Source organism: Thalassophryne amazonica, chromosome 16 (assembly GCF_902500255.1).
Source record: "Thalassophryne amazonica chromosome 16, fThaAma1.1, whole genome shotgun sequence".
NCBI lineage: Eukaryota > Metazoa > Chordata > Actinopteri > Batrachoidiformes > Batrachoididae > Thalassophryne > Thalassophryne amazonica.
In genome coordinates, this window is record NC_047118.1 from 22,247,363 (window position 1) to 22,271,447 (window position 24,085).

Here is a 24,085-nt window from a genome sequence, read left to right on the forward strand (position 1 = left end):
TTGTGTGCCAAATAATTCACCAATTCATCCAGGAAATAATCAAACAGATTAATTGCTCATTAAATGAATCATTAGTTACAACCCTGTAAAAATATAGCACAGATTTTTTTTAATGCCTTTTTATATCTCAAGATTTATGACCATTTTTTTGTCATGGACAATTTTTTGGGCATTTTATATTTTATATGATGTTGTTTTTGGTAAGATAAATTATATATTATTATAATAATAATATATATATAATATTATTATATATTATATTATTATATATTAGATAAATTTAAATACTGTGTTTAAAGTTAATAGAAAAAAATTGTAGTTATGGGGTAATAGAACCTTTAAAAAAAAGAATTACATACTATTCACAAATGGGAAGAAAAAAAAAGTCCAGAGTGAAAAAAGATGCGCATTTCAACATTACAACTACTTCAGCACATTTGGATATTAGAACTGCTCATTTGTGTGTATGTGAGCGTTTGTTCCTTTATTTTTTGCTATAATGTCAGTCAGTCTTATTAAAATTTGACTGAATGGTACTCTATGGACATATTGTACTATATGGAGCTAAATCCAGGCCATACGTTTTGTAATCTGAAAAAAAAAAAGATCTATTATCTATCAAAGTACCCACGTTTCTTGAAAGCAACATCATGTGAGGACTGTTTGCTCTGCTGTCACTCACAATTCCACGCCCCTTTCAGTCGAAGCCACGCCCTCCCACGCCAGAACGGGGCCAGAAGTTTGAAACTGAAACAGTAAGATCTGAAAGTGAAAAAAAGATCTTAAGGTGAAAAAAAGAAATATGAAACCAAAAAGATAAGATTTGATTCTGAAAAATTTAATCTTGTAACTGATAAAAATGACACATCACATGTTAAAATATATTTCAAAGTAAAAAATGAAATTAAATTATTTGATCAAAATAATTAAAGAGCTGAATCAAAAGTATATTTAAACTGAAAAAATATATATCTTACACTTATTTTTATTTTAATAATGCTTTTTAAATGATTAAAAAATTCAAGAACAAACACTGAATTTTCAGTTTCAAAATTTATTTTTTCAATCTTTTTTTTTTTCAGATTACAAAACTTTTGGCCTGGATTTAGCTCCATAGTGCTGTATTTCTTCAGATTTAGTGTGATGACAGTCTCTCTTTGCTGTGATGTGCATTGCTATATCACCATTTTGAAAGTGGGCACACGTCTGTAAATCATTCCTGTTTCAAACTGTAAATGTTCAACTTTATTCCTGTTCCTGGAGGGAAGGCAGCTGTGCAGGAATCCACAAACAAACAAACAAAAACATAAAAGAGATGCAAGAATATGGAGACAGAACAATCAGAGGGATGAGATGAGCTGAAACAACAGTCGGCACTGGGATGCAGCCATTCTATTGTTTAAAAAAAAAAGAAGTTTAATCTATTTTCAGTTGTATTCAATTGTCTAAAATAAATTTTTGTCATCAATAAGCTTTTCTGAAGCTGCTTAACTAGTACAATACGAGTATTCGATATAAAGAAAAGTTTTATATTTGCACTCTGACAATGTTCACATTAGATCAAATTTCTTTTTTCCCTTTTTTTTTGGCCCGTGTGAGACGCTGTTAAGACACAATTCTGTTGTTTTGTCCGGAGTGTGAACATATTCATTCTGGGTTTGGGGTCACATGCACACAGAAAATGTCCAGATTTGAATCTACTGTCTGGGATGTTCGAGGATGGACAGACTGATGAATTCTGTCAGGTCTGCAGCAACCTCACAGGCTTTTATTTTGAAATACAGGCTCTTATTGTAGAAGTGTGACATAAACAGACTTAAATTCAGAACAAAAATGACTGATTTCTCAAAAAATATTGGTCTGATCACTTTGCTGTTTTCAGGACTTGAATTCTCATGAAAAAACACATAAGTATGCTAAAGGACAAAAGTCAACTCTTTCTGGATTTATGCTCCAAATACACAAACATACAAAGGTCACTTCCCTTTTATTATTTATTATTTATTTATCCGGCACACAGATGAACAACAACAAAGGCAATAACAAAACATAAATGAAACAATGTACAAAAACCCCGTGTGGCCGAAAGGGTGAAGGCAGAAGCAAAGCTTATAAGCACCTTCCCCTTATACCATTAAAATAAAGAATGTATACATACATAAGCTCATAACAACTATACAAAAAAGAAAAAAGTGCATAAACTTAATCACAGAAATTTCAAAACACAAACAAGAGTGAACAATGACAAAAATGGTAAACCTAATCCTACATGTGGTTTCATTGTTACAACATCAGGTTGTATTTCTGAATCATATTAATTTTAACTGCCTTTTTAAATATATTGCTTGATTTAGCTTCTTTAATTTCCTTGTTCAGATTATTCCATAAACTGACTCCCTTGATAGAAATGCAACGTTCCTTCAATTTGGTTCTGAATCTTGGTTTGTTAAATATCTCTGTTCCTTTTAAGTTGTACTGGCTTTCTCTTTTTTCAAATTTGTTCTGGATGTTAGTTGGTAGTATTTTTTGTGAGCCTTAAACATTATCTGGAGAATAGTGTAATCAACCAGGTCATGAAATTTCAACAGATGTAACTGCAGGAATATTGGACTCGTGTGTTCTCTATAATGCCTCCGACTAATTATCCTTATTGCTCTTTTCTGTAAAATGAAAAGTGATTGTGTGAATGTTTTGCAGGCATTTCCCCATATTTCAATACAATAGGTCAGATGTGGAACAATCATAGAACAGTATAATATACTCGTATATAGTCCTTTCTCATCTAGCATCTCTTTTACGTTGTGTAGTAGAGCAATCATTTTTAATAATTTGTTCTTTGTATAGTTAATATGTGATTTCCAACTCAAATTCTCATCAATCATGACACCCAGAAATTTTGTTTACACCACTCTTTTAATTTCTACACCATCTATAATATTTGGGGTATTCGTACTTTTATCTCTATTACTAAATATCATGAAATTAGTTTTATCAAATTTAAGCGATAATTTATTAATGTCAAGCCAAGTTTTTATTCCCATAAATTCTTTTTTGACTACTCTCAACACATGTTGTAAATTTTTACCAGAATAGAAAAATGTTGTATCGTCAGCAAACAGAATACAATGTAACATCTTAGATACATTAACAATGTCATTGACATATAGTGTAAAAAGTTTTGGTCCAAGAACCGACCCCTGAGGTACCCCACAGGTAACAATTAATAATCCAGATCTTACATCGTTTACCTGTACAAACTGTTTTCTGTTGACTAGATAGCTTGATACCCATTTGTGAGCAACCCCTCTAATTCCATATTTGTTTAGTTTTTGAAGAAGTATAGTATGGTATCAAAAGCTTTTTTGAAGTCCACAAAAATGCTCACAAAAAAATCCTTATTGTCTGTTGCAGTGCATATATCTTCAGTTAGTTCCATAATTGCCATGGCTGTAGAGTGATTAGTACGAAAACCATACTGACTATTACTTAGAATGTTATATTTATCAAGGAACTTATCCAGTGGATTTACAAATAATTTCTCTAATATCTTGGAAAATTGTGGAAGCAAGGAAACTGGTCTGTAATAGGAAAAAACATGTTTATCCCCACTTTTATATAGTGGAATTTACCTTAGCTGTTTTCATGCTATCAGGAAAAGTTCCCGTTGAAAATGACAGATTACAAATATAAGTAAATGGTACAATGACTGATTCAATAATGTTCTTAATTATAAACATGTCTATTATATGGATGTAGATATTTATTGCTCCCTACTGGTTGTATAAATGCTGACATTTGCCAGCCCTTCCTGTATCATTGAGCTGTGGGATATCAGTCACATTTTACTCAGCTTTTTCTCTTTTATAATACTTGCGGGATTCTGTTAATTCATGTTTTCTTTTTAAGTTGTGTTACGGTCACATTATTGTATTTTCATCTCTGGCAGTGAGTTGGCTCTACACTCGCCTCACTTGCTTTGTGTTGTTCCCCTTTTTATTCTATGACTGTGCCAATATGATGCTACACAATAGAATTCTCAGTAACAGCAAAACATTTAAGCCTCTCATTTCTATGGGCAGAGAAATTTCTAGACCAAGCCTCCTGCACACTTTTGTCTCCCATGTTGGACATTTATGTTTTTATTTTAGTGGCCTATGACTGCATATCATTAGTTAAAAGTAAATGAATAAATATGAGCTGTAGGAATCACAGCACTTTTTGTATATTGACCCTGATTTTTATCCAAAAGTATCGGGATAATTCTCTGCTGACCTGTTTCATGATCAGATGCATGTTCTCATGATTTATTTGACAAATCAGCAAATAAAATTTGTACAGTTTATTTAAAATTTTGGAGTTCATTTAAATAAATCATTGAGAAATGATTGCACAGCAGGGTAGATCTGTTTGGAGCAGTCTGTCCTCGGAAACAGAGTAACACTTTGTGAGTTTAGTGAGGGAAGCCACCAAGACACCTATAGTAACAATTCAATATTCAATCAATATTCTCATTGATGGCCAAGATAATAATAACTTTGTCCAAATACATATGGATCTATCTGTATGTTGCCGGTAAGAATACAGGCCAGTCGGTGGGTCATACACATAATATGATTGTGACAATATGTGCGTTTTGCCGGAATCTTTCACTCCAAGACTTTAGTGTGTTCGTATCTGTTGACAGGAGCAACTCAGTCGTCAAGGAGACGAGTCGATGCTTCAGAAAGCTCTGGAGGAGAGCAAACGTGAGATGGAGTCTAAAGGCGGGGTATGAACTGTTGGGGTATGAAATATCACTATGGGGGTGATTTAAAAAATAAGTTAAACTAAAGAGCAAGCTTTGGGACTAATCAATTTTAGCTGTCATGTAAAAATAAAATATATATTTTTTGCTCTGGCATTGAGTGTTCTCGCAAAACATATGATCACAATGGAACTGGCTTTTTTTTCTGTTATCAGATCGCCTTCATGGACTTGGTAGATGTTTTTGCTGTGCCCTCAGATCTACCCCCTGGTGACCATCGCTGGAATAACGCCCCACAACAGGCGGTCGCTCACCCTGGGGGAGCTGACCCCTGGGACTCACTAGGTGAGATATTAAGATTGTTTTTGTTTAAAGATAGTGACAGTAAGTCCAATAGAGACCTTGAAGCCTCTAACGAGGACATTTGGCATAATGTTTGGGGATAAAATCCAAGTGTTCAGATACACTTTGCACTACTTGTACGTTACAAAATCAGAAACCTCAGATTCACACCTGTTTCATTTAAGAGGATGACACCAACTCCTCGAGAGTTGATCCTCCTTGGATGGCACCGCCACTCCCCCGCACTCCTCCTCCGACGTGGGAGCAAAGCCAGCGGACTGTTGACCCCTGGGATGCCCCGCCGAGTAGGGTCCCTGGTGCCGGCTCCACGGTCGGAGAATGGCCCTCAAGTGTGTACTCATGCAGAACAATTTACGTAAAACTGGATGTGAATAAACCTACATAATATCTGAAATGCAACAATAAATAAACAATGTTTTAACAGCTTCCTCAGGAGCTGATCTCTTCTTGGCTCCAACAGAAGGCACAGCTGCCACCGTGGAACCTTCTCCAAGAACCGGAAGCCCTTCGGGTATATGTTACTACTTCTTCAGAGTGTCATTGTAGTTTTTGTGCCCTCCTCACCTGAAATATCTGCACAGTCACAACTCTGTTTGCCTGTTATTAGATGGGGATCTATTTGATGAGGCCATGGATGGAGGGCAGGTGAATATGAATGGCAGAGAGGAGAGCAGTAGTCCTGAGCTTTTTGACTTGTCCCGTCTGGGGGAAAGCCTGGCTACTCCCAGTCCTCGTAAGTGCCGGACCCCGGAGGCCTTCCTGGGTCCCACAGCAGCTTCTCTGGTGAACCTGGACAGCTTGATCCCAGCAAATCCCGCAACCAATAACAAGAACCCATTTCTATCAGGTATCTAAATACTATAATAACAGCAACTGCAGCACCAACTTCCCCAAAAGGAGCTTGCGCTAACTAAGTGCAACCTCAGATTTTACCCATTTACTACAACTACTGTCTAGCTAACAAGGTTGGGTAGGATTACTTTGAAATGTAATCCAAAAGTAATCAGATTACAAGTAATCCAAATGTATGTACATACATACATGTAATCCACATGTATTCTTTCAAAGTAATCCTACCCAACCTTGTTAGCTAATAACTGTTTTTGAAAACATGATGTGTTCAAATCCATTTCTTAGTTTCCGGCAATTGTGCTATTCATTGAAAAAAAACAAAAGGACTAAAACTGTACTTGCATAGACTAGAAACATGTTATAAAACTTTTATTTATTAATGTTGCTCATAAGTTTGTGTCATACACTAATGTTTTTTTGAGTTAACATGTCTTTGTAAACTCTCCTCATTGAAGTGGAAATCAAAATCAACCTTTTCAGTGCAACAAATGATCAAATTTTCATTTGGTAACAGGTCCGTTCCATTGTGTCTGTGCGTGCATATTGTAGGCCTTCTAGAGATTATTGAATTGATTTTGCTTTGCCAGTCAGCTCTCAAATCTTTGGAGAATCATTGAAAGGCATTGATGGTTTTTCTAAACAGTCCATGCTTGGAAGTGCAAAAGAAAAACAAAATGTAGCATAACGTGTCATGATTCCAGATGAATCAAGCTTGAATATGTATTTTAAACCCAAAATCGTAAAAAGGTGGGATGATACGGAAAATGCAAAAAGCAAACAAACAAAAAACAGGTTCTGTTTCTATTTTGTTGCTGACTTGTCTCAAGAAAACCAGCTGTAAAAGTGATGATTTAGTTCTTATATTTAGAATATTATTTCCCCATCCCAACTTTTTTTAGACTGTTGGGGGCCTTTTAAAATGCAGAAATGGATGTATATTAAGTGAACTGAAGTTCATCACTCAAAACATGAAATATCTTTGGTTCATATTGTCTGCAATGAAACAGAAGTCAAAGTAAATGAAAGGATTGCTGCATTTTTTTTTGGGGGGGGGGGGGGTTGTTTTGTTTTGTTTTTCTGAATTTTCCATATCATTCCAACTTTTTCTGATTTTGGGGTTGTAGATCAAAAGTAGTCCCAACTTTACGTCAGCCCTTATGATATAACTGCTGAATGGATCCTTGTCATTTGATTGGTGCTTTGTATGTCACGTGACATGGATTATTTGTCCCATTTGTGTTGCATTGCATTTAGCATGCAAATTTGGTTCCATTTACCGTGCAAATTTGATTCCATACGTTCTGTACCATTGTACGCTGCGACCACCACTCACTAGCGGGGGCAGCGTTTAGCTAAACATGGCAGAGTTTATTTTGCTGATGGACGACAGTTTGAAGGAGCTAACTGACGGTGCTAATTCTTCTAACACACACACACACACACACACAAAAACAAATCCACTACACTGTAAGCCATCTAGAGGTATGAAGAGCTGTTAGGATGAAGAGGATGAAGTTAGGATGAACAGCTGGACACATTTCTGATGCGATTTTTTGCTGGAGTGAGGAAAGCAGACGGCAGTCTGTACACAAAGTCAGCGAATGGCGTCACGGACTACATCGTCAAAATTGTTTTTTGCAAGTTGACTGAGAACAATTTTGAACTCCTAAAGTTCACGTTGTACTGTTGACGTCAAAGCACCAGTGATGAACACCAAAATGTAAGTCCCTTTTCTGTTGTTCACAAATTAATAAAATATCAAATGACAATGATCTATTTTCGCTGTTATATGAAACAAATAATGATTTTTTTTATTCTTTCAATGGAACAAATATTTTACCTCGTTGAATGGTACGTTCCATCTTTCACCTCATTAAATATTTGTACCATTGAACTCATAAGCATTCATTATTTGTATATTATTTATTTGTGTGTGTTTTCCTTGAGGCTTCAGTATGCATTTTAATTGTCTTGTTATTATTATTTATTATTTTGTCTTTATTCTCTAGGCATGAGTGCTCCTTCAACTACAAATCCCTTCCAAAATGAGCCATCGAGACTAACTCTGAATCAGATGGGTTCCAACACCACCCCTCCAGCTTCTCTTCCTTACAGTGCCTCCTTGCCTTTGCCTGTGAGCCATCAACCTGTCAGCCTCCCCTCATCCCTGACTCACCCAACCCAACCTGGTCTAGATTTCCCACGGAAACTCCCCGAGCCCTTGTTACCCCTCTCTGAGACCACTCCTGGCTCACAGGCTGCACAGAGTAATCCGAACCCTTTCTTATGAAGACAAACTCAACTGGAGACAAATATCTTACAAAACAGCAACTTCATTAGGTTATGCTCCTGAAATATCACTCTAACCACAGACTGAATTGCAGCCCTGAGGACCGATGCAAAAACCATTTATAGGTTTTTTTTATACATATATATATATATAATGTGCTATAACAAATAATACTTAGATTGATGCAAGCAGATTCTGCTCTTCTTCATTGCAGGAACCTTTCAGGATGCTTTCATAATAAAACCAGTAATGGGATAATAATGATATCAGCTTAGCATTAATAAAAAAAAATTATGGCCGTAACATGCTGACTGTAAAATGTCAGTTTGGTCAGATTTTGTCTTAGCTTTCCACTTGTCAATAAGGTAATATGCTCATGTGGCTGATTGTATGAAGAGCTTAGCTGGTAAATGCGGCAGCCAGACTTTGATTCTGCAGATTTGTGGCCCTTTCAGGTCATGGAAAAAGTTGCTAGTTCACTCAGTGGAGCTTCTATTAAATCAGAACATGAGAAACTGTATGCAATTATATTATTAAAGTGAAATTAATTGCTGGGATTAAATGAATAATTAAATGGTTTGGAAGGATGATAACCGCTTCAGAATTCATGATCAGCAAGACATTATAAAATGTACACTGAGTTTTGTTCACTGCTTGTGAAGCAGTTTCATCAAATGTATGGCTCAGGTAAGGATAGAGTTCATTCATTTCTATACCCACTTATTCCATTTAAGTGTCTAGGGGCAGCTGGAGCTGATCCCAGTGGTCTTTAGGGAGGGAGGGCACACCCTGGACAGCCCGCCAGTCCATTGCAGGGCCACGTGTACACACACAAAAATTCACACGCAGGATAGTTCTGTTCCTTTATTTTTATGTTTTAACTTGATTTTGCTCTTTTCTCATTCTTATTGATATCAGTGTGTTTGCTATCAAACAGAAATGATTATTTGATTAATGAACTGACAGGAAAAATATATACGTCAGCTATTTTAATAATAACTTCAATCACTTATAAAAGAAAAATGTCAAATATTCTGATGTTTTGCTGCTTTTGTTTGATATATTTATCAACTGATTATGTTTGTGCTTTGGACTGTTGAGAGGACGAAACAACAGTTGAACATAGCTTGGACTGCGGGAAAGTGACTGGAATATATATTTTTTGCACTGTTTTCTAATGTTTCAAAGACATTAATCACAAAATTACTGAAATATTAACTGATAATGAAAATAACAGTTAATGGCAATTCTAATCTGATTTCCAGTGATCAGAACACCCGCTACTTTCATCACTTTGATAGGTACTGTAACCCCTGCTGGTAATTCATCTTAACACTGAAAGGAGCTGTCAGGACACTGTCCCGATGAGCTGGTGACAATAGATGATGTCTGTGCTGCACCATAAATAACATTTATTCTTTAATTAAACTAAAGATACAAGCACTTGTGTTCTTGCACACAGACTAATCCTTGCTTAGCTGGATGTTTCATCATATCTTAAAGACATTCAAAGATGATTGCATTGGGTGGGAGTGGGGGGTGGGTGTCACTGTAGGCTGGATGTGGCCCACAAGGTGCAATTTGGTGACATCAATGTATCAAAATTATTCATTTAAAATAACCCAAAGAGATATGTAACACCTGAGTTCAACTCAAATATTTTTATCTGCTGAATTGTGACTGAAATACTGACATATCTGGCAGTAAAATAGCTCAGCAGCCACGTGTCCCCTTACTGTTGGTACTTTTAAAAATGGGAGACCGCAACTACTCTCAAATTAAACAGACAGTGGACACTATGTCTGGTCATAGTTTGCTTTCATTTCTAATATGGTGTTACAGTAGTTAAATTCGCAAAAACTGTCAACGTCCAAGTTTATATGGACTTAAATTTACCACTAAACAGTCAGTGGTCCTCTGCTTCCAGTTGCAAATGGAACAACAGTCTGTAAAACTGGATCAATACTGGCCTTCTTTCAAACCTGTGTAAGTAAAGCCCTTTGGCTTCTCTCTTTTCATTCGGGGTCAGCAAGATGAATCTGCATGTTGATTTGGCACACGTTTTGCACTGGATGCCCTTCCTGACGTGACTCCATATTACACGGAAAATAAGCCTTCCACACTGTCAACAAGTGCACTTAACCAATTTGCCATCACTTCTGCCCACTCTCATACCCATGTGATTTAAGTAATAATAATAATAAAAACCTGCAGTCATGCTTGCCCAGTAGATTTGTTTTATTTCAGCTCCTGTGACATTTGTCACTCAAACTTTGATGCAGGAACAAAGCAACCTCTTCTGGTTTTGGTCTGTTGCAGGTTGAGGCCAGTCTGGAATGTCTTGAGTTCCATATTTCAGTAGTGGAAGCAACCTAACACTTGATGCACTCACACACTCAAGTGTATTTGAATTTTTATATCTGCCACCCCACCAAATACAAGCCATATCAATAAGGGGAAAAAAAGAATATGATTCAGATGGAATATAGTCTAGTGTTGAAAATACACTCTTTGGTTCTGACCTGCCTGGCTTTACTTTCTCAGGAGTTTTCCCCTCATTGATTTCCCCAATATGTGTTACACCACTCATATTTCACTTCCGACCATTAACCCACCACTGCTTTAAATCCCTGCAATGAAAAGTCACTTGGGGTGAAAACAGTCCTTGGTTCTGAGGAGGACTTCATTCAACCAGGGGAAAAAAGTTATCACCTGATTGTTATGGACTCTAACCAATTTAACACCTCCTGCAGTCCATCCCCTGTGCTGGCACTGAGTTCCAATATCGTGATGGGTTGAGAAGCAGATGCTATGATGTCATCCATTCGAAATAGGGACTGGATCTCTATGAGACTCATCGTGCAAGGAATGTCCCTGGAAAAACGGGGGGGGGGGGGGGGGGGGGTGGTGTGTGAAGACACCCATATTGTCTGAACAGTGTAGCTGGTGCTACAAATAAATGCAGGTTTTGAAATATGTTTTCAGTCACCTCTTGTTGAAGAGAATAAGCACCGACACTCCGTGTAGAGGCTCAGCAGAGAGTACTGACAGCAGCTGGATGCAAGAGGAAGCTATCTGGGTGACGTTGGCTGAATCCACCATGAACTGCAAAAAGGACAAAGAAATCAATTCACCACTCACTATTTAATTGTAACGTGACGTGTTCTTTAAATGTTGAAGAGCCATTGTTTCTGTACAATCACAGAGCAGCAATCGTTGAAGTAACTGGGCCATATGGGGCCCATGCAGCCTCCTAGTTCCCTCAGGGTCACTTTCCTCCTCTTTAGGGTCAAGTCTATCAGGTTGGTTCCCACCTATAGAGATGTAAAAAGAAAAGAAAAGAAAAAAAATACTGTGACATGAAACTGAGTCTTGAAGCTTGCACCAAATTGCATTTCATTAATACTCACTGTAGGCAGAGTAACAGGAATCTCATCCAATTCTCGATGTAAACTGAGCTGTGAACATACTGTTAGGGAAAATGGTGCTCATATTATCATCAGTCTCATGTACGGTTTGTTGCTTTCCTTAGTTATAGTTGGTCAGTTATTTAAAAAAGCTTTATTTATAGCATTTTTTGTTCAATGTCTGCTACTTGACCTAGCTGCGAAAATGCACATAGTAAGCAGTAAAACTGTACAGCACCATAAAGTACAATTCTGGAGTAAACGCCTTGTTTATAACTGTCCATTTGTTTTCAGATTGCTATCAGACGACCCACAGACCAATTTGACTCAGCAGCCAGGTAAAAAAAAAAAACCTGGAAATCTGTGGTTTCACCTTTTACCTACCCCAACTATATAAATCCTGGCTGTATTCCTGCATCAGGTCAGCAAAATCATTCCATTTAAGAGATTAATGTAAAAGAATTCCAACAATCCGAGTTGATTAGCTTACAATTTATCATGACACCAATATCAAAGGGAAATGGTTTCATATTTTTGAAATAAAAATTTCATGACCCACATACCAACTAAGCAGCCAGCCTAAAATAATAATAATGGAAATTATTCTTTTGTCCTTTGGCCCAAATAACTCCTGGCTGTATTCCTGCAATTTCACTTAAGAAATGAATATAAAAGAATTTCAACAGCTGATTACTATTTGTCACGACATAATATCAAAGGGAAATGGTTTCCTATTTTTATGCAAAACATTGGGGTAATTTGTACCATGGGTTTGTGCTGACTTGGATCATTTTGTTAGACAAATTAGCTGTAGTATCTTGTGTTTTGATACTGTATTTGGAAATAAAACAACCACCTCTGTGGCTGACCTAACTACATTACCACATTTGGGTAAACAGAATACTGGAATTTATGCTTTCAAAAAAATTAAGCAGGAAAATTTATTATTTATGAAGCCGAAATACTGATTTTTCTTTCGTATGTGATTGGTTAGAGTAGGGATGTGAATTCAAACTAGTCCAAAATGCAATCATTGAGATGCCCAGTTAAAATTTGGTAAAAATCTGATAAATTTATATCAAGGCCACAAAAATACATACTGTTTTCTGTAAAGCTGGAAGTGCTTAGGTTTGGGTGAGACCCAATCATGCTGAAATTCAGTCATCCGAGATACACATTTATGATGTGCAGTTCAAATGAGGTGAAAATCCAATAAACTGTTATTGTGGACACAAGAAAGTGTCACTGACACACATGCCCTGTCCTGTATCCTGGCCAGGGGTCAAAATGCAAGGGCCCCAATGTAAACTAGAGCAGTGCACTCGCAGACTCTGCAACGCAGAGCACAAACCTCCTCCAACACTAGTGTCCAATGCTACAAATTTTTACCTTTGAAAAAAATTTTAAGGTCAAAGTCCTGTCAGAATTGGCTTTTCATAAGCTAAAATATAATACAAAATATAGATCAAAAGGGATTTTCAATGTTAAAATCAAATATCTGCTAAATCTGCAATACAGAGCAGATGTGGATCAAACTTAGTCTATACACTGAGTAGCAGTTTGTACCTCATTGTCACAAATGAGAGTGATTGAGGTACTTTTGATTGAGATATAATGTAAAATTTACACCAAATGGGCTTTTCAATATCAAATCAAATCAATTTTATTTATAATTTAATTTATAATATTAAATTCAAATGTCCACAAAAGCCACAATCCAGATCAAGTCTGAATCAAACTTTGTCAGGCGATCGTGACTGCCTGTCTGCACCTCACTTTCAAATATTACAGTGATTGAGGCACGTCTGATTAAGATAGAATGTAAAGTATACATTAAGATTAGATTAGATTAGATAGTAAGTACACTCAACAAAAATATAAATGCAACACTTTTGGTTTTGCTCCCATTTTGTATGAGATGAACTCAAAGATCTAGAACTTTTTCCACATACACAATATCACCATTTCCCTCAAATATTGTTCACAAACCAGTCTAAATCTGTGATAGTGAGCACTTCTCCTTTGCTGAGATAATCCATCCCACCTCACAGGTGTGCCATATCAAGATGCTGATTAGACACCATGATTAGTGCACAGGTGTGCCTTAGACTGTCCCACAATAAAAGGCCACTCTGAAAGGTGCAGTTTTGTTTTATTGGGGGGGGGGATACCAGTCAGTATCTGGTGTGACCACCATTTGCCTCATGCAGTGCAACACATCTCCTTCGCATAGAGTTGATCAGGTTGTCAATTGTGGCCTGTGGAATGTTGGTCCACTCCTCTTCAATGGCTGTGCGAAGTTGCTGGATATTGGCAGGAACTGGTACACGCTGTTGTATACGCCGGTCCAGAGCATCCCAAACATGCTCAATGGGTGACATGTCCGGTGAGTATGCCGGCCATGCAAGAACTGGGACATTTTCAGCTTCCAAGAATTGTGTACAGATCCTTGCAACATGGGGCTGTGCATTATCCTGCTGCAACATGAGGTGATGTTCTTGGATGTGGCACAACAATGGGCCTCAGGATCTCGTCACGGTATCTCTGTACATTCAAAATGCCATCAATAAAATGCACCTGTGTTCTTCGTCCATAACAGACGCCTGCCCGTACCATAACCCCACCGCCACCATGGGCCACTCGATCCACAACATTGACATCAGAAAACCGCTCACCCACACGACGCCACACACGCTGTCTGCCATCTGCCCTGGACAGTGTGAACCGGGATTCATCCGTGAAGAGAACACCTCTCCAACGTGCCAAACGCCAGCGAATGTGAGCATTTGCCCACTCAAGTCGGTTACAATGACGAACTGGAGTCAGGTCAAGACCCCGATGAGGACGACGAGCATGCAGATGAGCTTCCCTGAGACGGTTTCTGACAGTTTGTGCAGAAATTCTTTGGTTATGCAAACCAATTGTTTCAGCAGCTGTCCTCAGACGATCTTGGAGGTGAACATGCTGGATGTGGAGGTCCTGGGCTGGTGTGGTTACACGTGGTCTGCAGTTGTGAGGCTGGTTGGATGTACTGCCAAATTCTCTGAAACGCCTTTGGAGACGGCTTATGGTAGAGAAATGAACATTCAATACACGAGCAACAGCTCTGGTTGACATTCCTGCTGTCAGCATGCCAATTGCACGCTCCCTCAAATCTTGCGACATCTGTGGCATTGTGCTGTGTGATAAAACTGCACCTTTCAGAGTGGCCTTTTATTGTGGACAGTCTAAGGCACACCTGTGCACTAATCATGGTGTCTAATCAGCATCTTGATATGGCACACCTGTGAGGTGGGATGGATTATCTCAGCAAAGTCTCCTTTGCTGAGATAATCAATCTGTGCTCACTATCACAGATTTAGACTGGTTTGTGAACAATATTTGAGGGAAATGGTGATATTGTGTATGTGGAAAAAGTTTTAGATCTTTGAGTTCATCTCATACAAAATGGGAGCAAAACCAAAAGTGTTGCGTTTATATTTTTGTTGAGTGTAAGTCCCTTCGGCTGCTCCCTTGTTTGCACTCGGGGTCGCCACAGCAAATCCAAGGTGGATCTGCAAGTTGATTTGGCACAGGTTTTACGCCGGATGCCCTTCCTGACGCAACTCCACCTTACATGGAGAAATGTGGCAGGGGTGGGATTTGAACCCGGAACCTTCTGCACTGAAACCAAGCGTATTAACCACTTGGCCACCACCCCTGCTTAGATAAGATTTGACAGAACTTTATTAATCCCTTGGGAAGACTCCCTAAGGGAATTGAGGTTCCAGCAAAATTGTATAGCAGAACACGGGGTAAGAAACACGCAGAATATCAAAAGTGAAAGTAAAAAATAATTTTCAAATATAAATACATAAATGTAAATAACAGAAATACAGCTCGCTACTGATTTACTGGCTACTACTATTCCTCTCCTTCCTGTCCTCTCTTCCTGTTAGTCCTCCTCCCCGAGTGAGGAGTTGTACAGTCTGATGGCCTGAGGGACAAAGGAGTTTTTCAGTCTGTTGGTCCTGAACCTGGGAAGGAGCAGTCTGTGGCTGAAGAGGCTCCTCTGGTTGCTGATGACAGTGTGCAGAGGGTGACTGGCATCATCCATAATGTCCAGCAGTTTGTCCAGTGTTCTCTTCTCTGCCACTGTCACCAGAGTCCAGCTTGATGCCAACCACAGAGCCACCCTGTCTGATCAATTTGTCCAGCCTGGCTGTGTCCTCCTTGGATGTGCTGCACACCACAGTGTAAAAGAGGACGGTGGCTACTACGGACTGGTAGAACATCCACAGGTGTTTCCTGCAGATGTTAAACGACCACAGCCTCCTCAGGAAGTACAGCCTGCTCTGTCCCTTCCTGTACAGGTGGTTGGTGTGGGTTGTCCAGTCCAGTTTGCTGTCCAGCCACAATCCGAGGTACTAGTAGGAATCTACAGCCTCCAGGTCAACTCCCTTGATCAGAATTGGTTGCGGTCTGAACTTCCCAATTAAATGGGGTTTTCCATGTTAAATTTAAATGGCCACAAAATCTGTAATCTGGATCAGATCCAGATCAAACTTTGTCAGTCAATAAAGGATACCATCTCACATAAAACTCTCAACTAAAAAAGAAATTTGATCTTTTTTGACTGCTGTGAATTTTTGAAAATTCGTTCAATGTTAGAGGGATTTTTCTAATTTTCCAAGATTTTTGCTGACTATAACCTTTGAACTATGACTTTGAAAATTTAATCAGTTCTTGCCTATCATAATATGAATCCTCTGTATAAAAAAAAAAAACATAACGATATATGAAAAATTGTGGGTTACAGGTTGTTCACTGTGTCTCGTACAACGGTTTTTTCAGGGTTGCCACAGTCCAGCATTAGGGGTCTTCAGCTGGTTCAGAATGCTGCTTCTAGACTTTTGACACGAAGCAGGAGGTTTGAGCATATTACACCCATTCTGGCATTCTTGCACTGGCTTCCTGTCTCTGTGAGAACAGATTTTAAGGTTTTGTTATTAACCTATAAAGTTGTCCATGGACTGGTGCCTGTTTATCTGACCGACCTGGTGAAACCCTACGTGCTGGCCCGGGTTTTGCAGTCGCAGGATGCAGGACTATTGTGTGTTCCCAAGGTGAAGAAGAAGTCAGCGGGTCAAGAGCTTTTTCTCATCGTGCACCTGCACTGCTGAACAGTCTTCCTGCGACCGTGAAGCAGTCTGAGTCCGTGGACATTTTTAAATCAAGACTTAAAATGTACTTTTATTCTCTCTCTTATGAATAGGTTTTATTTTTCTTATCTGTTTTATTCTCTTACTTGTGTTTTTAATTATTTGAATTTTTTTTCATTTCTGTTTTTACTCACTTATTTTAAATTTTATTTAGAATTTGTTCTATGTCCGGTGCCTTGAGGCACCTTTTGTTGTGATTAAGTGCTTTTATAAGTTGATTAAATGGAATTAAAATTGAACTGAAATTGAACAACACTACCTTTAATCTTGTGACATGAAGGCCCCTTGCTTTTTCCCTTTGTATAGCACCCCTTGGGCACACATTGCAGTGCTTTGGGATTACCATTCATTGCTACGCTGATGATACTCAGTTATACATGTCGATAACTGCTGGTAATCTCATACAGATAAAATCCTTAGAAGACTGACTTGCATCATTGAAAAGCTGGATGTCGAGCAATTTCCTACTTTTGAACTCAGAAAAGACTGAAATGATGGTTCTTGGTCCAGCGAAACATCGGCATCAATTTGGCCAACTAATGCTTAACCTAGGCTCATGTGTCACACTGACAAAGTTAGGAACCCTAGGGTGATTTTTGATCCTACGTTGTCCTTTGACCTCCACATTAGAGATGTTGAAGACTGCTTTCTTCCTTCTCTTCACTGGCTTCCTCTCCCTGTGAGATCAGATTTTAAGGTCCTGCTATTAACCTATAAAATTATTCAGACTTGCACCTCCCTATTTAGCTGACCTAGTCAAGCCCTACGTTCCGGCCCAGGGTCCGTGTTATGAGGGCACATGGTTACTTTGTGCCCCTAGAGTGAATAAAAAGTCTGCGGGCCAAAGAGCCTTGTTATCTTGCCAGTTTTGTGGAATGATTTCCCTGCATCAATAAAACAGATTCTGTAGAGTCTTAGTTTCAATTTATTCTCTCTTTCGTATGGCTAGCATACTGGCATAGTATGTTATGATGCTTCCTATCTTTTTAAATTAATTTTATTAGTAAATAGAGCGGGTCTCAGCCTCAACTTTATCTAAAGTCTGGGTCTGTGGTTAGTGGCCGGTGATCACTTTAGTATTTCTTCTGATTTCCTGTTGCTTAATGCGGATGAGTTATACCTTAAGTGTAGCTTTTCGACTGAATGATTCTGTTTTCTTTTTCTTTCTGTCCGAGATGCAGATGGATCCACGTGCTAGATTGAATGATTTCTGTGGTGGACATGGGATTGACTCAAAAATACAAAATAGTCATCTAGTGCATAATTCAGTCTTTCATTAATACGACAATCATAGCATTTGTATTACAATCTCCAAAATGACCTCGGCGTAACGACCAATATAAAATAAATATACCAACGTATACTAGCTTAGTAACTAATTTAGCTATCACAGGGGCTAACACTAACTAGCATGCGCGACACTCGCACTTCTTAATGCCACTCAACCTGGACACAGAGGATATTTTGTAGACGTTTCAACAATAGCGTTTTCCCAACACCAGTCGCTCCGAGAAGCAAACACACTTCATGACTGCTCATTTCGCGTTTGCAGCAGCATTTAGTCCAACAAAACATGTTAGCATTTAGTCCGTATCCATGGCGGCATACGTAAACATGTCACTACGGCAACACTCACGTGACAAGCACATTCAAGTATGATAGGACGATGTCGACGTCAATCACGTTAAAGTTAAAGTCGATTGGTCAACCTTAAACACGAGCAGCAAGCTCAAATCCAACAAAGAATAGGCGTGTAGAGTGACAGATAAGTAGAGGGAGGGGGAAAAAAGGAGGAAATCACTATTGCTGGACTGAGAATTGGTCATACGTTCTTGAACAGTATTTTCTTCCTCCCAGGGTATTATAATAAATATTCCAGAATTTAAGGGAAAAGGCCTGAAAGAAGATCCAGAAGGTGGCAGCAAACGCCATAGAAGAAGAAGAAGAAACTCGAAGAACAAACGTCTGCTTTTGCTTTATCAGCTCCCAGAAGTGCTGCGGAATGTTTTTGTAGTGAAAACATGGAGGCTAAGTTGAAGAAGGAGTTGGGGACGTCCGTGCTGAAGTTAGCTGGTCACTCAGGAGGTGGATGTATTAGCGATGGCCAGAGTTATGATACAGATACTGGGAGAGTTTTTGTGAAGATAAATCATAAGAGCGAGGTATTTCTCATCATATGTTTACACTTGTTACTGTAAGCTGTTGCTAAAGGTTGCACAGCGCTGACTGCTCGTGTTGTCTGCCTATACTTAATAAGGCCTACACTAACTATTGAGCAAAATCAGTTTTCTTTTACATTTAACAATGAAATATACCCAGCAAACAATTCTACGTGGTCACAACGTCGTTAGAAAGTGACATTGCCACAATATTGCAACATTTGTATCTGGTAAATAGTTTTGCCTGTATCTATGTTATTTCATTTATTCTATTTTATTTCAGTTTCATCCTGCTTTTGGTTTTATTGTGTTTTATGTGATTTTAGACTTATTTTAAAATTGTATCAGTTCATTTTAATTTGTGGTTTCTTCTTGGTTGGGCTCAACACTTTTCAATGTCCCCTCCTATGTATATTTGTTTTTAAACTTATATTTTGTATTTACCTAGGCAAAGTTAATGTTTGATGGAGAAATGGCCAGTTTGGAGGCAATATTAAAAACAGACACGGTTAAAGTCCCCAAGCCTGTGAAAGTGATGGAGCTTGACGGAGGAGGATGTGTATTTGTGATGGAACATGTTGACATGAGAGGTCTTAACAAGTAAGAGCTTTGTATACAGTTACTCTAATAACACCATAAATAAGTTTGATCTGTCTTGTTAGGGGTAGTCCATCTGAATTAGGAGCTGTTCTACTTTTTGAATGATTTATTGTCAAATCCACTGTGCAGGTATTCAACACACCTTGGAGAGCAGATGGCAAATCTGCATCTTTACAACAAGAGACAACTGGAAAAACAAACTAAGGAGCAGCAGACAGTGGGTAATTCACCTGGAAACCACTTCATTAGTGAATGAAGCAAAGTGTGCCAAACAAAACCCTCACCTTTTGTAGATTCTGTAGGAATGAGCCTGTAATATATTTGCATGTCCACAGGAAAAGGGGCTGGGCGGTCAGAGGTGAATGTTGCAGAAAAGTTTGGCTTCAGTGTAACTACATGCTGTGGATACCTACCAATGGTAAATAACCACACATTTAGGTCCAAATAAATGTGAGAATTGACAACATTTTTCTCATTTTAATGATCGATCACTGTATAATGTAGATGAAATAAAATAATAAATATAACCTTGGGGTGCCAGCTTTAACTTGAGGGTAAATGGTGTAGGATTCACTACAATTTTTGTATGTGGTTCCCTTTTATAAGGACCCAGTAATAACTGGACAGTTGGCTACTGGCCTGATACTCAGCCAGTTGCATGATATTCCCTCTTTATTTCATTGAGTCAGTAGTTCAACCTAGAGTTGAGTCCAAGTGTGGTATGCCCCTTGAAGTTCAAAAACTTTGTCAGTGCCCAAATATACGTTGACTTAAGTGGATCTTTGTTCAAATTAACTGACAGCGATCCATGGTGATATTCCTGCAGCTTTAAGCCTTTCTCTTCTTGTCACAGGAAAATGATTGGCAGGATGACTGGGTGACATTTTATTCCCGTCAAAGACTGCAGCACCAGCTTAATTTGGTGGAGGAATCTTACGGAGACAGAGAGGTCCGAGAGCTCTGGGCCCAGCTACAGGTACACCACCGCTGCCACCACACACACATATGCAGACCCCAGTAGAACCTAGGGAATGATGCAGTTAACATCACTATCAACACAGCCCTCACACACTTTAGAGGGCAGGAACACATATGTTAGAATGCTGTTCATCGACTACAGCTCAGCATTTACCACAGTCATCCCCTGCAAACTTGCAGATAACCTCCTCACACTCGGACTGACACCCTCCCTCTGTAAGTGGGTGCTGAATTTTCTAACAGGCAGACCCCAGTCAGTTAAAGTTCATAACCGCACATCTAGCATATAAACTGTGAGCATGGAGACTCCCCAGGGATGTGTGCTGAGTCCCCTGCTCTACACACTCTTCTTGTATGACTGTGTTGCCTCCCAGAACAACACCAGCATCATTAAATTTGCGGATGACACTGCAGTCATCGGTCTGATCACCGTTGGGGACGAGACAGCATACAGAACATTGGTGGCAGATGTGGTACCCTGGTTTCGTGATAGTCATCTTTACCTCAATGCAGAGAAGACACAGGAGTTGGTTATTGATCCAGGGAGGAGTGGGGAGCTGCACACACCGATACATTGATGAGACAGAGGTGGAGAGGGTGAAACCCTTCAAATTCCTTGGCACTCACATTAGTAGTTATCTCGCCTGGTTTTACAACTCTCGACAGATCATCAAGAAGTCCCAAAAGAGATTGTACTTTCTGAGAAGACTAAGAAAATTTGGAAAGTCAGCCAAAATTCTCAGCAACCTCTACAGGTGTACAGTTGAGGGTGTCCACACCACTGCCATTACAGTCTGGTATGGTAATTGCACAGTCCAAGACCGGAAGGCTCTCTAGCATGTGATTAAGACCTCACAGTACATCACTGTGGCAGCCTTCCGCTCGTATTTGCCAAACATGAGTCCTACGTAGGACACACAACCTCATCAGGGACAGTACACCCCCCCAACTCTCACTCTTCGCACTACTACCATCAGGCGGACACTACAGGAGTCTGAAGTCCAGCATGACTAGGCTGGGGAGTAGCTTCTACCCACAGGCCATTACTCTTCTCAATAACTCTCTTACACACTAACCCCTCCACCACCTGAGTGACTGTTATTTCACTGTCATTCTTCTCCTCATCGTTATGTTTTCTTTTTTAATCATCTGATGTGAACTTTCTACATGCAAATTTTCTTGAGAGAATGAACAGAGTAAGAATTTCATTGTGTGGTATAACTGCCTGTTTTTGTTGTGCACATGACAAGAAAAAAAAAAAACTCTTTACTCTTAACTTAACCAGAAAGACTGCCTGCTGTTTGTGGCCTTTGCTGTGCCACTTACATGATGTGTCTGCTATCCACAGCTGCAGATCCCACAGTTGTTCAAAGATGTGGAGATTGTCCCGGCTCTCCTTCATGGAGACTTATGGGGAGGCAATGTGGCAGAGACTGCAGAAGGCCCGGTCGTATTTGACCCATCTTCATTTTACGGGCACTCAGAGTTTGAGTTGAGCATTACAGGGATGTTTGGTGGATTCAGCAAATCATTTTTCTCTGCTTACCATGACAAGATTCCGAAGGCACAAGACTTTGCAAAGAGAAACCAGCTTTACCAACTCTTTCATTATCTAAATCACTGGAACCACTTCGGTGGAAGCTACAGAGGATCTTCAGTAAGGATTATGAAGGACTTAGTGAAATGATTGCATGTTCTCCCACTTGTAGAAAGCTTTAAGGTCTTAAACACTCACAGCCAAGTAGATTCACTAGTAACACTGCTACTACAACCCCTGGCAAAAATTATGGAATCACCGGCCTCGGAGGATGTTCATTCAGTTGTTTAATTTTGTAGAAAAAAGCAGATCACAGACATGACACAAAACTAAAGTCATTTCAAATGGCAACTTTCTGGCTTTAAGAAACACTATAAAAAATCAGGAAAAATAATTGTGGCAGTCAGTAACGGTTACTTTTTTAGACCAAGCAGAGGGAAAAAAATATGGACTCACTCAATTCTGAGGAATAAATTATGGAATCACCCTGTAAATTTTCATCCCCAAAACTAATACCTGCATCAAATCAGATCTGCTCGTTAGTCTGCATCTAAAAAGGAGTGATCACACCTTGGAGAGCTGTTGCACCAAGTGGACTAACATGAATCATGGCTCCAACATGAGAGATGTCAATTGAAACAAAGGAGAGGATTATCAAACTCTTAAAAGAGGGTAAATCATCATGCAATGTTACAAAAGATGTTGGTTGTTCACAGTCAGCTGTGTCTAAACTTTGGACCAAATACAAACAACATGGGAAGGTTGTTAAAGGCAAACATACTGGTAGACCAAGGAAGACATCAAAGTGTCAAGACAGAAAACTTAAAGCAATATGTCTCAAAAATCGAAAATGCACAACAAAACAAATGAGGAACGAATGGGAGGAAACTGGAGTCAACGTCTGTGACCGAACTGTAAGAAACCGCCTAAAGGAAATGGGATTTACATACAGAAAAGCTAAACGAAAGCCATCATTAACACCTAAACAGAAAAAAACAAGGTTACAGTGGGCTAAGGAAAAGCAATCGTGGACTGTGGATGACTGGATTAAAGTCATATTCAGTGATGAATCTCGAATCTGCATTGGGCAAGGTGATGATGCTGGAACTTTTGTTTGGTGCCATTCCAATGAGATTTATAAAGATGACTGCCTGAAGAGAACATGTAAATTTGCACAGTCATTGATGATATGGGGCTGCATGTCAGGTAAAGGCACTGGGGAGATGGCTGTCATTACATCAACAATAAATGCACAAGTTTACGTTGATATTTTGGACACTTTTCTTATCCCATCAATTGAAAGGATGTTTGGGGATGATGAAATCATTTTTCAGGATGATAATGCATCTTGCCATAGAGCAAAAACTGTGAAAACATTCCTTGCAAAAAGACACATAGGGTCAATGTCATGGCCTGCAAATAGTCCGGATCTTAATCCAATTGAAAATCTTTGGTGGAAGTTGAAGAAAATGGTCCATGACAAGGCTCCAACCTGCAAAACTGATCTGGCAACAGCAATCAGAGAAAGTTGGAGCCAGATTGATGAAGAGTACTGTCACTCATTAAGTCCATGCCTCAGAGACTGCAAGCTGTTATAAAAGCCAGAGGTGGTGCAACAAAATACTAGTGATGTGTTGGAGCATTCTTTTGTTTTTCATGATTCCATAATTTTTTCCTCAGAATTGAGTGATTCCATATTTTTTCCCTCTGCTTGGTCTAAAAAAGTAACCATTACTGACTGCCACAATTTTTTTTCTTGATTTCTTATAGTGTTTCTTAAAGCCAGAAAGTTGCCATTCGAAATGACTTTAGTTTTGTGTCGTGTCTGTGATCTGCTTTTTTTTTATACAAAATTAAACAACTGAATGAACATCCTCCGAGGCCGGTGATTCCATAATTTTTGCCAGGGGTTGTAGTTGATGAAAATACTGTCAGAGTATTTCAATATGTAAGT

General features: G+C 39.0%; 3 protein-coding genes across 7 annotated transcripts in view; 2 read left to right on the forward strand and 1 right to left on the reverse strand.

Moving 5' to 3' along the window:
* epn3a (epsin 3a) overlaps positions 1–8,800 on the forward strand; it is a 41,651-nt gene extending 32,851 nt beyond the window's left edge. For 2 of the 4 annotated variants that reach the window (XM_034189484.1, XM_034189487.1), the window contains 6 exons: positions 4,685–4,768; positions 4,960–5,089; positions 5,272–5,436; positions 5,532–5,618; positions 5,715–5,954; positions 7,969–8,800. In XM_034189484.1, coding sequence (XP_034045375.1) covers positions 4,685–4,768; positions 4,960–5,089; positions 5,272–5,436; positions 5,532–5,618; positions 5,715–5,954; positions 7,969–8,249 — 987 coding nt within the window. In that variant the 3' untranslated portion in view covers positions 8,250–8,800. The remainder of the gene's footprint in view (positions 1–4,684; positions 4,769–4,959; positions 5,090–5,271; positions 5,437–5,531; positions 5,619–5,714; positions 5,955–7,968) is intronic. The other 2 variants (XM_034189485.1, XM_034189486.1) reach the window with 2 other exon arrangements.
* Positions 8,801–8,818: 18 nt separating this feature from the next.
* Positions 8,819–18,535, reverse strand: arl16 (ADP-ribosylation factor-like 16). Of its 2 annotated transcripts, none has more exons than XM_034189489.1 (5): positions 18,321–18,535; positions 11,660–11,709; positions 11,447–11,563; positions 11,239–11,354; positions 8,819–11,123 (listed from the first exon to the last, which is right to left on the reverse strand). In XM_034189489.1, exons 1-5 carry the CDS (start codon positions 18,430–18,432, stop codon positions 10,958–10,960), a joined length of 561 nt encoding a protein of 186 aa, XP_034045380.1. In that variant the 5' UTR covers positions 18,433–18,535; the 3' UTR covers positions 8,819–10,957. The 2 variants fall into 2 exon arrangements, with proteins under 2 accessions (XP_034045380.1, XP_034045381.1); XM_034189490.1 differs by having other exon boundaries at positions 11,660–11,718; positions 18,304–18,535.
* Positions 18,536–18,712: 177 nt separating this feature from the next.
* fn3krp (fructosamine 3 kinase related protein) lies at positions 18,713–22,333 on the forward strand. Its single transcript, XM_034191030.1, has 6 exons — positions 18,713–19,019; positions 19,465–19,616; positions 19,746–19,837; positions 19,952–20,034; positions 20,470–20,592; positions 21,943–22,333. Exons 1-6 carry the CDS (start codon positions 18,879–18,881, stop codon positions 22,279–22,281), a joined length of 930 nt encoding a protein of 309 aa, XP_034046921.1. The 5' UTR covers positions 18,713–18,878; the 3' UTR covers positions 22,282–22,333.
* Positions 22,334–24,085: the final 1,752 nt, after the last annotated feature.

Bases quoted from the DNA above. Each gene is read 5' to 3' on its own strand.
- fn3krp (XM_034191030.1), top strand. From the start codon at position 18,879: ATGGAGGCTAAGTTGAAGAAGGAGTTGGGGACGTCCGTGCTGAAGTTA. The intron at 19,617-19,745 runs GTAAGAGCTTTG...TCCACTGTGCAG, and splicing joins GACATGAGAGGTCTTAACAA to GTATTCAACACACCTTGGAG. The intron at 20,035-20,469 runs GTAAATAACCAC...TTCTTGTCACAG, and splicing joins GCTGTGGATACCTACCAATG to GAAAATGATTGGCAGGATGA.
- arl16 (XM_034189489.1), bottom strand. From the start codon at position 18,432: ATGTTTTGTTGGACTAAATGCTGCTGCAAACGCGAAATGAGCAGTCAT. The intron at 11,710-18,320 runs ATATCCTCTGTG...CAGTATGTTCAC, and splicing joins ATTGTTGAAACGTCTACAAA to AGCTCAGTTTACATCGAGAA. The intron at 11,355-11,446 runs GTACAGAAACAA...TCCTTTTTGCAG, and splicing joins ACGATTGCTGCTCTGTGATT to TTCATGGTGGATTCAGCCAA.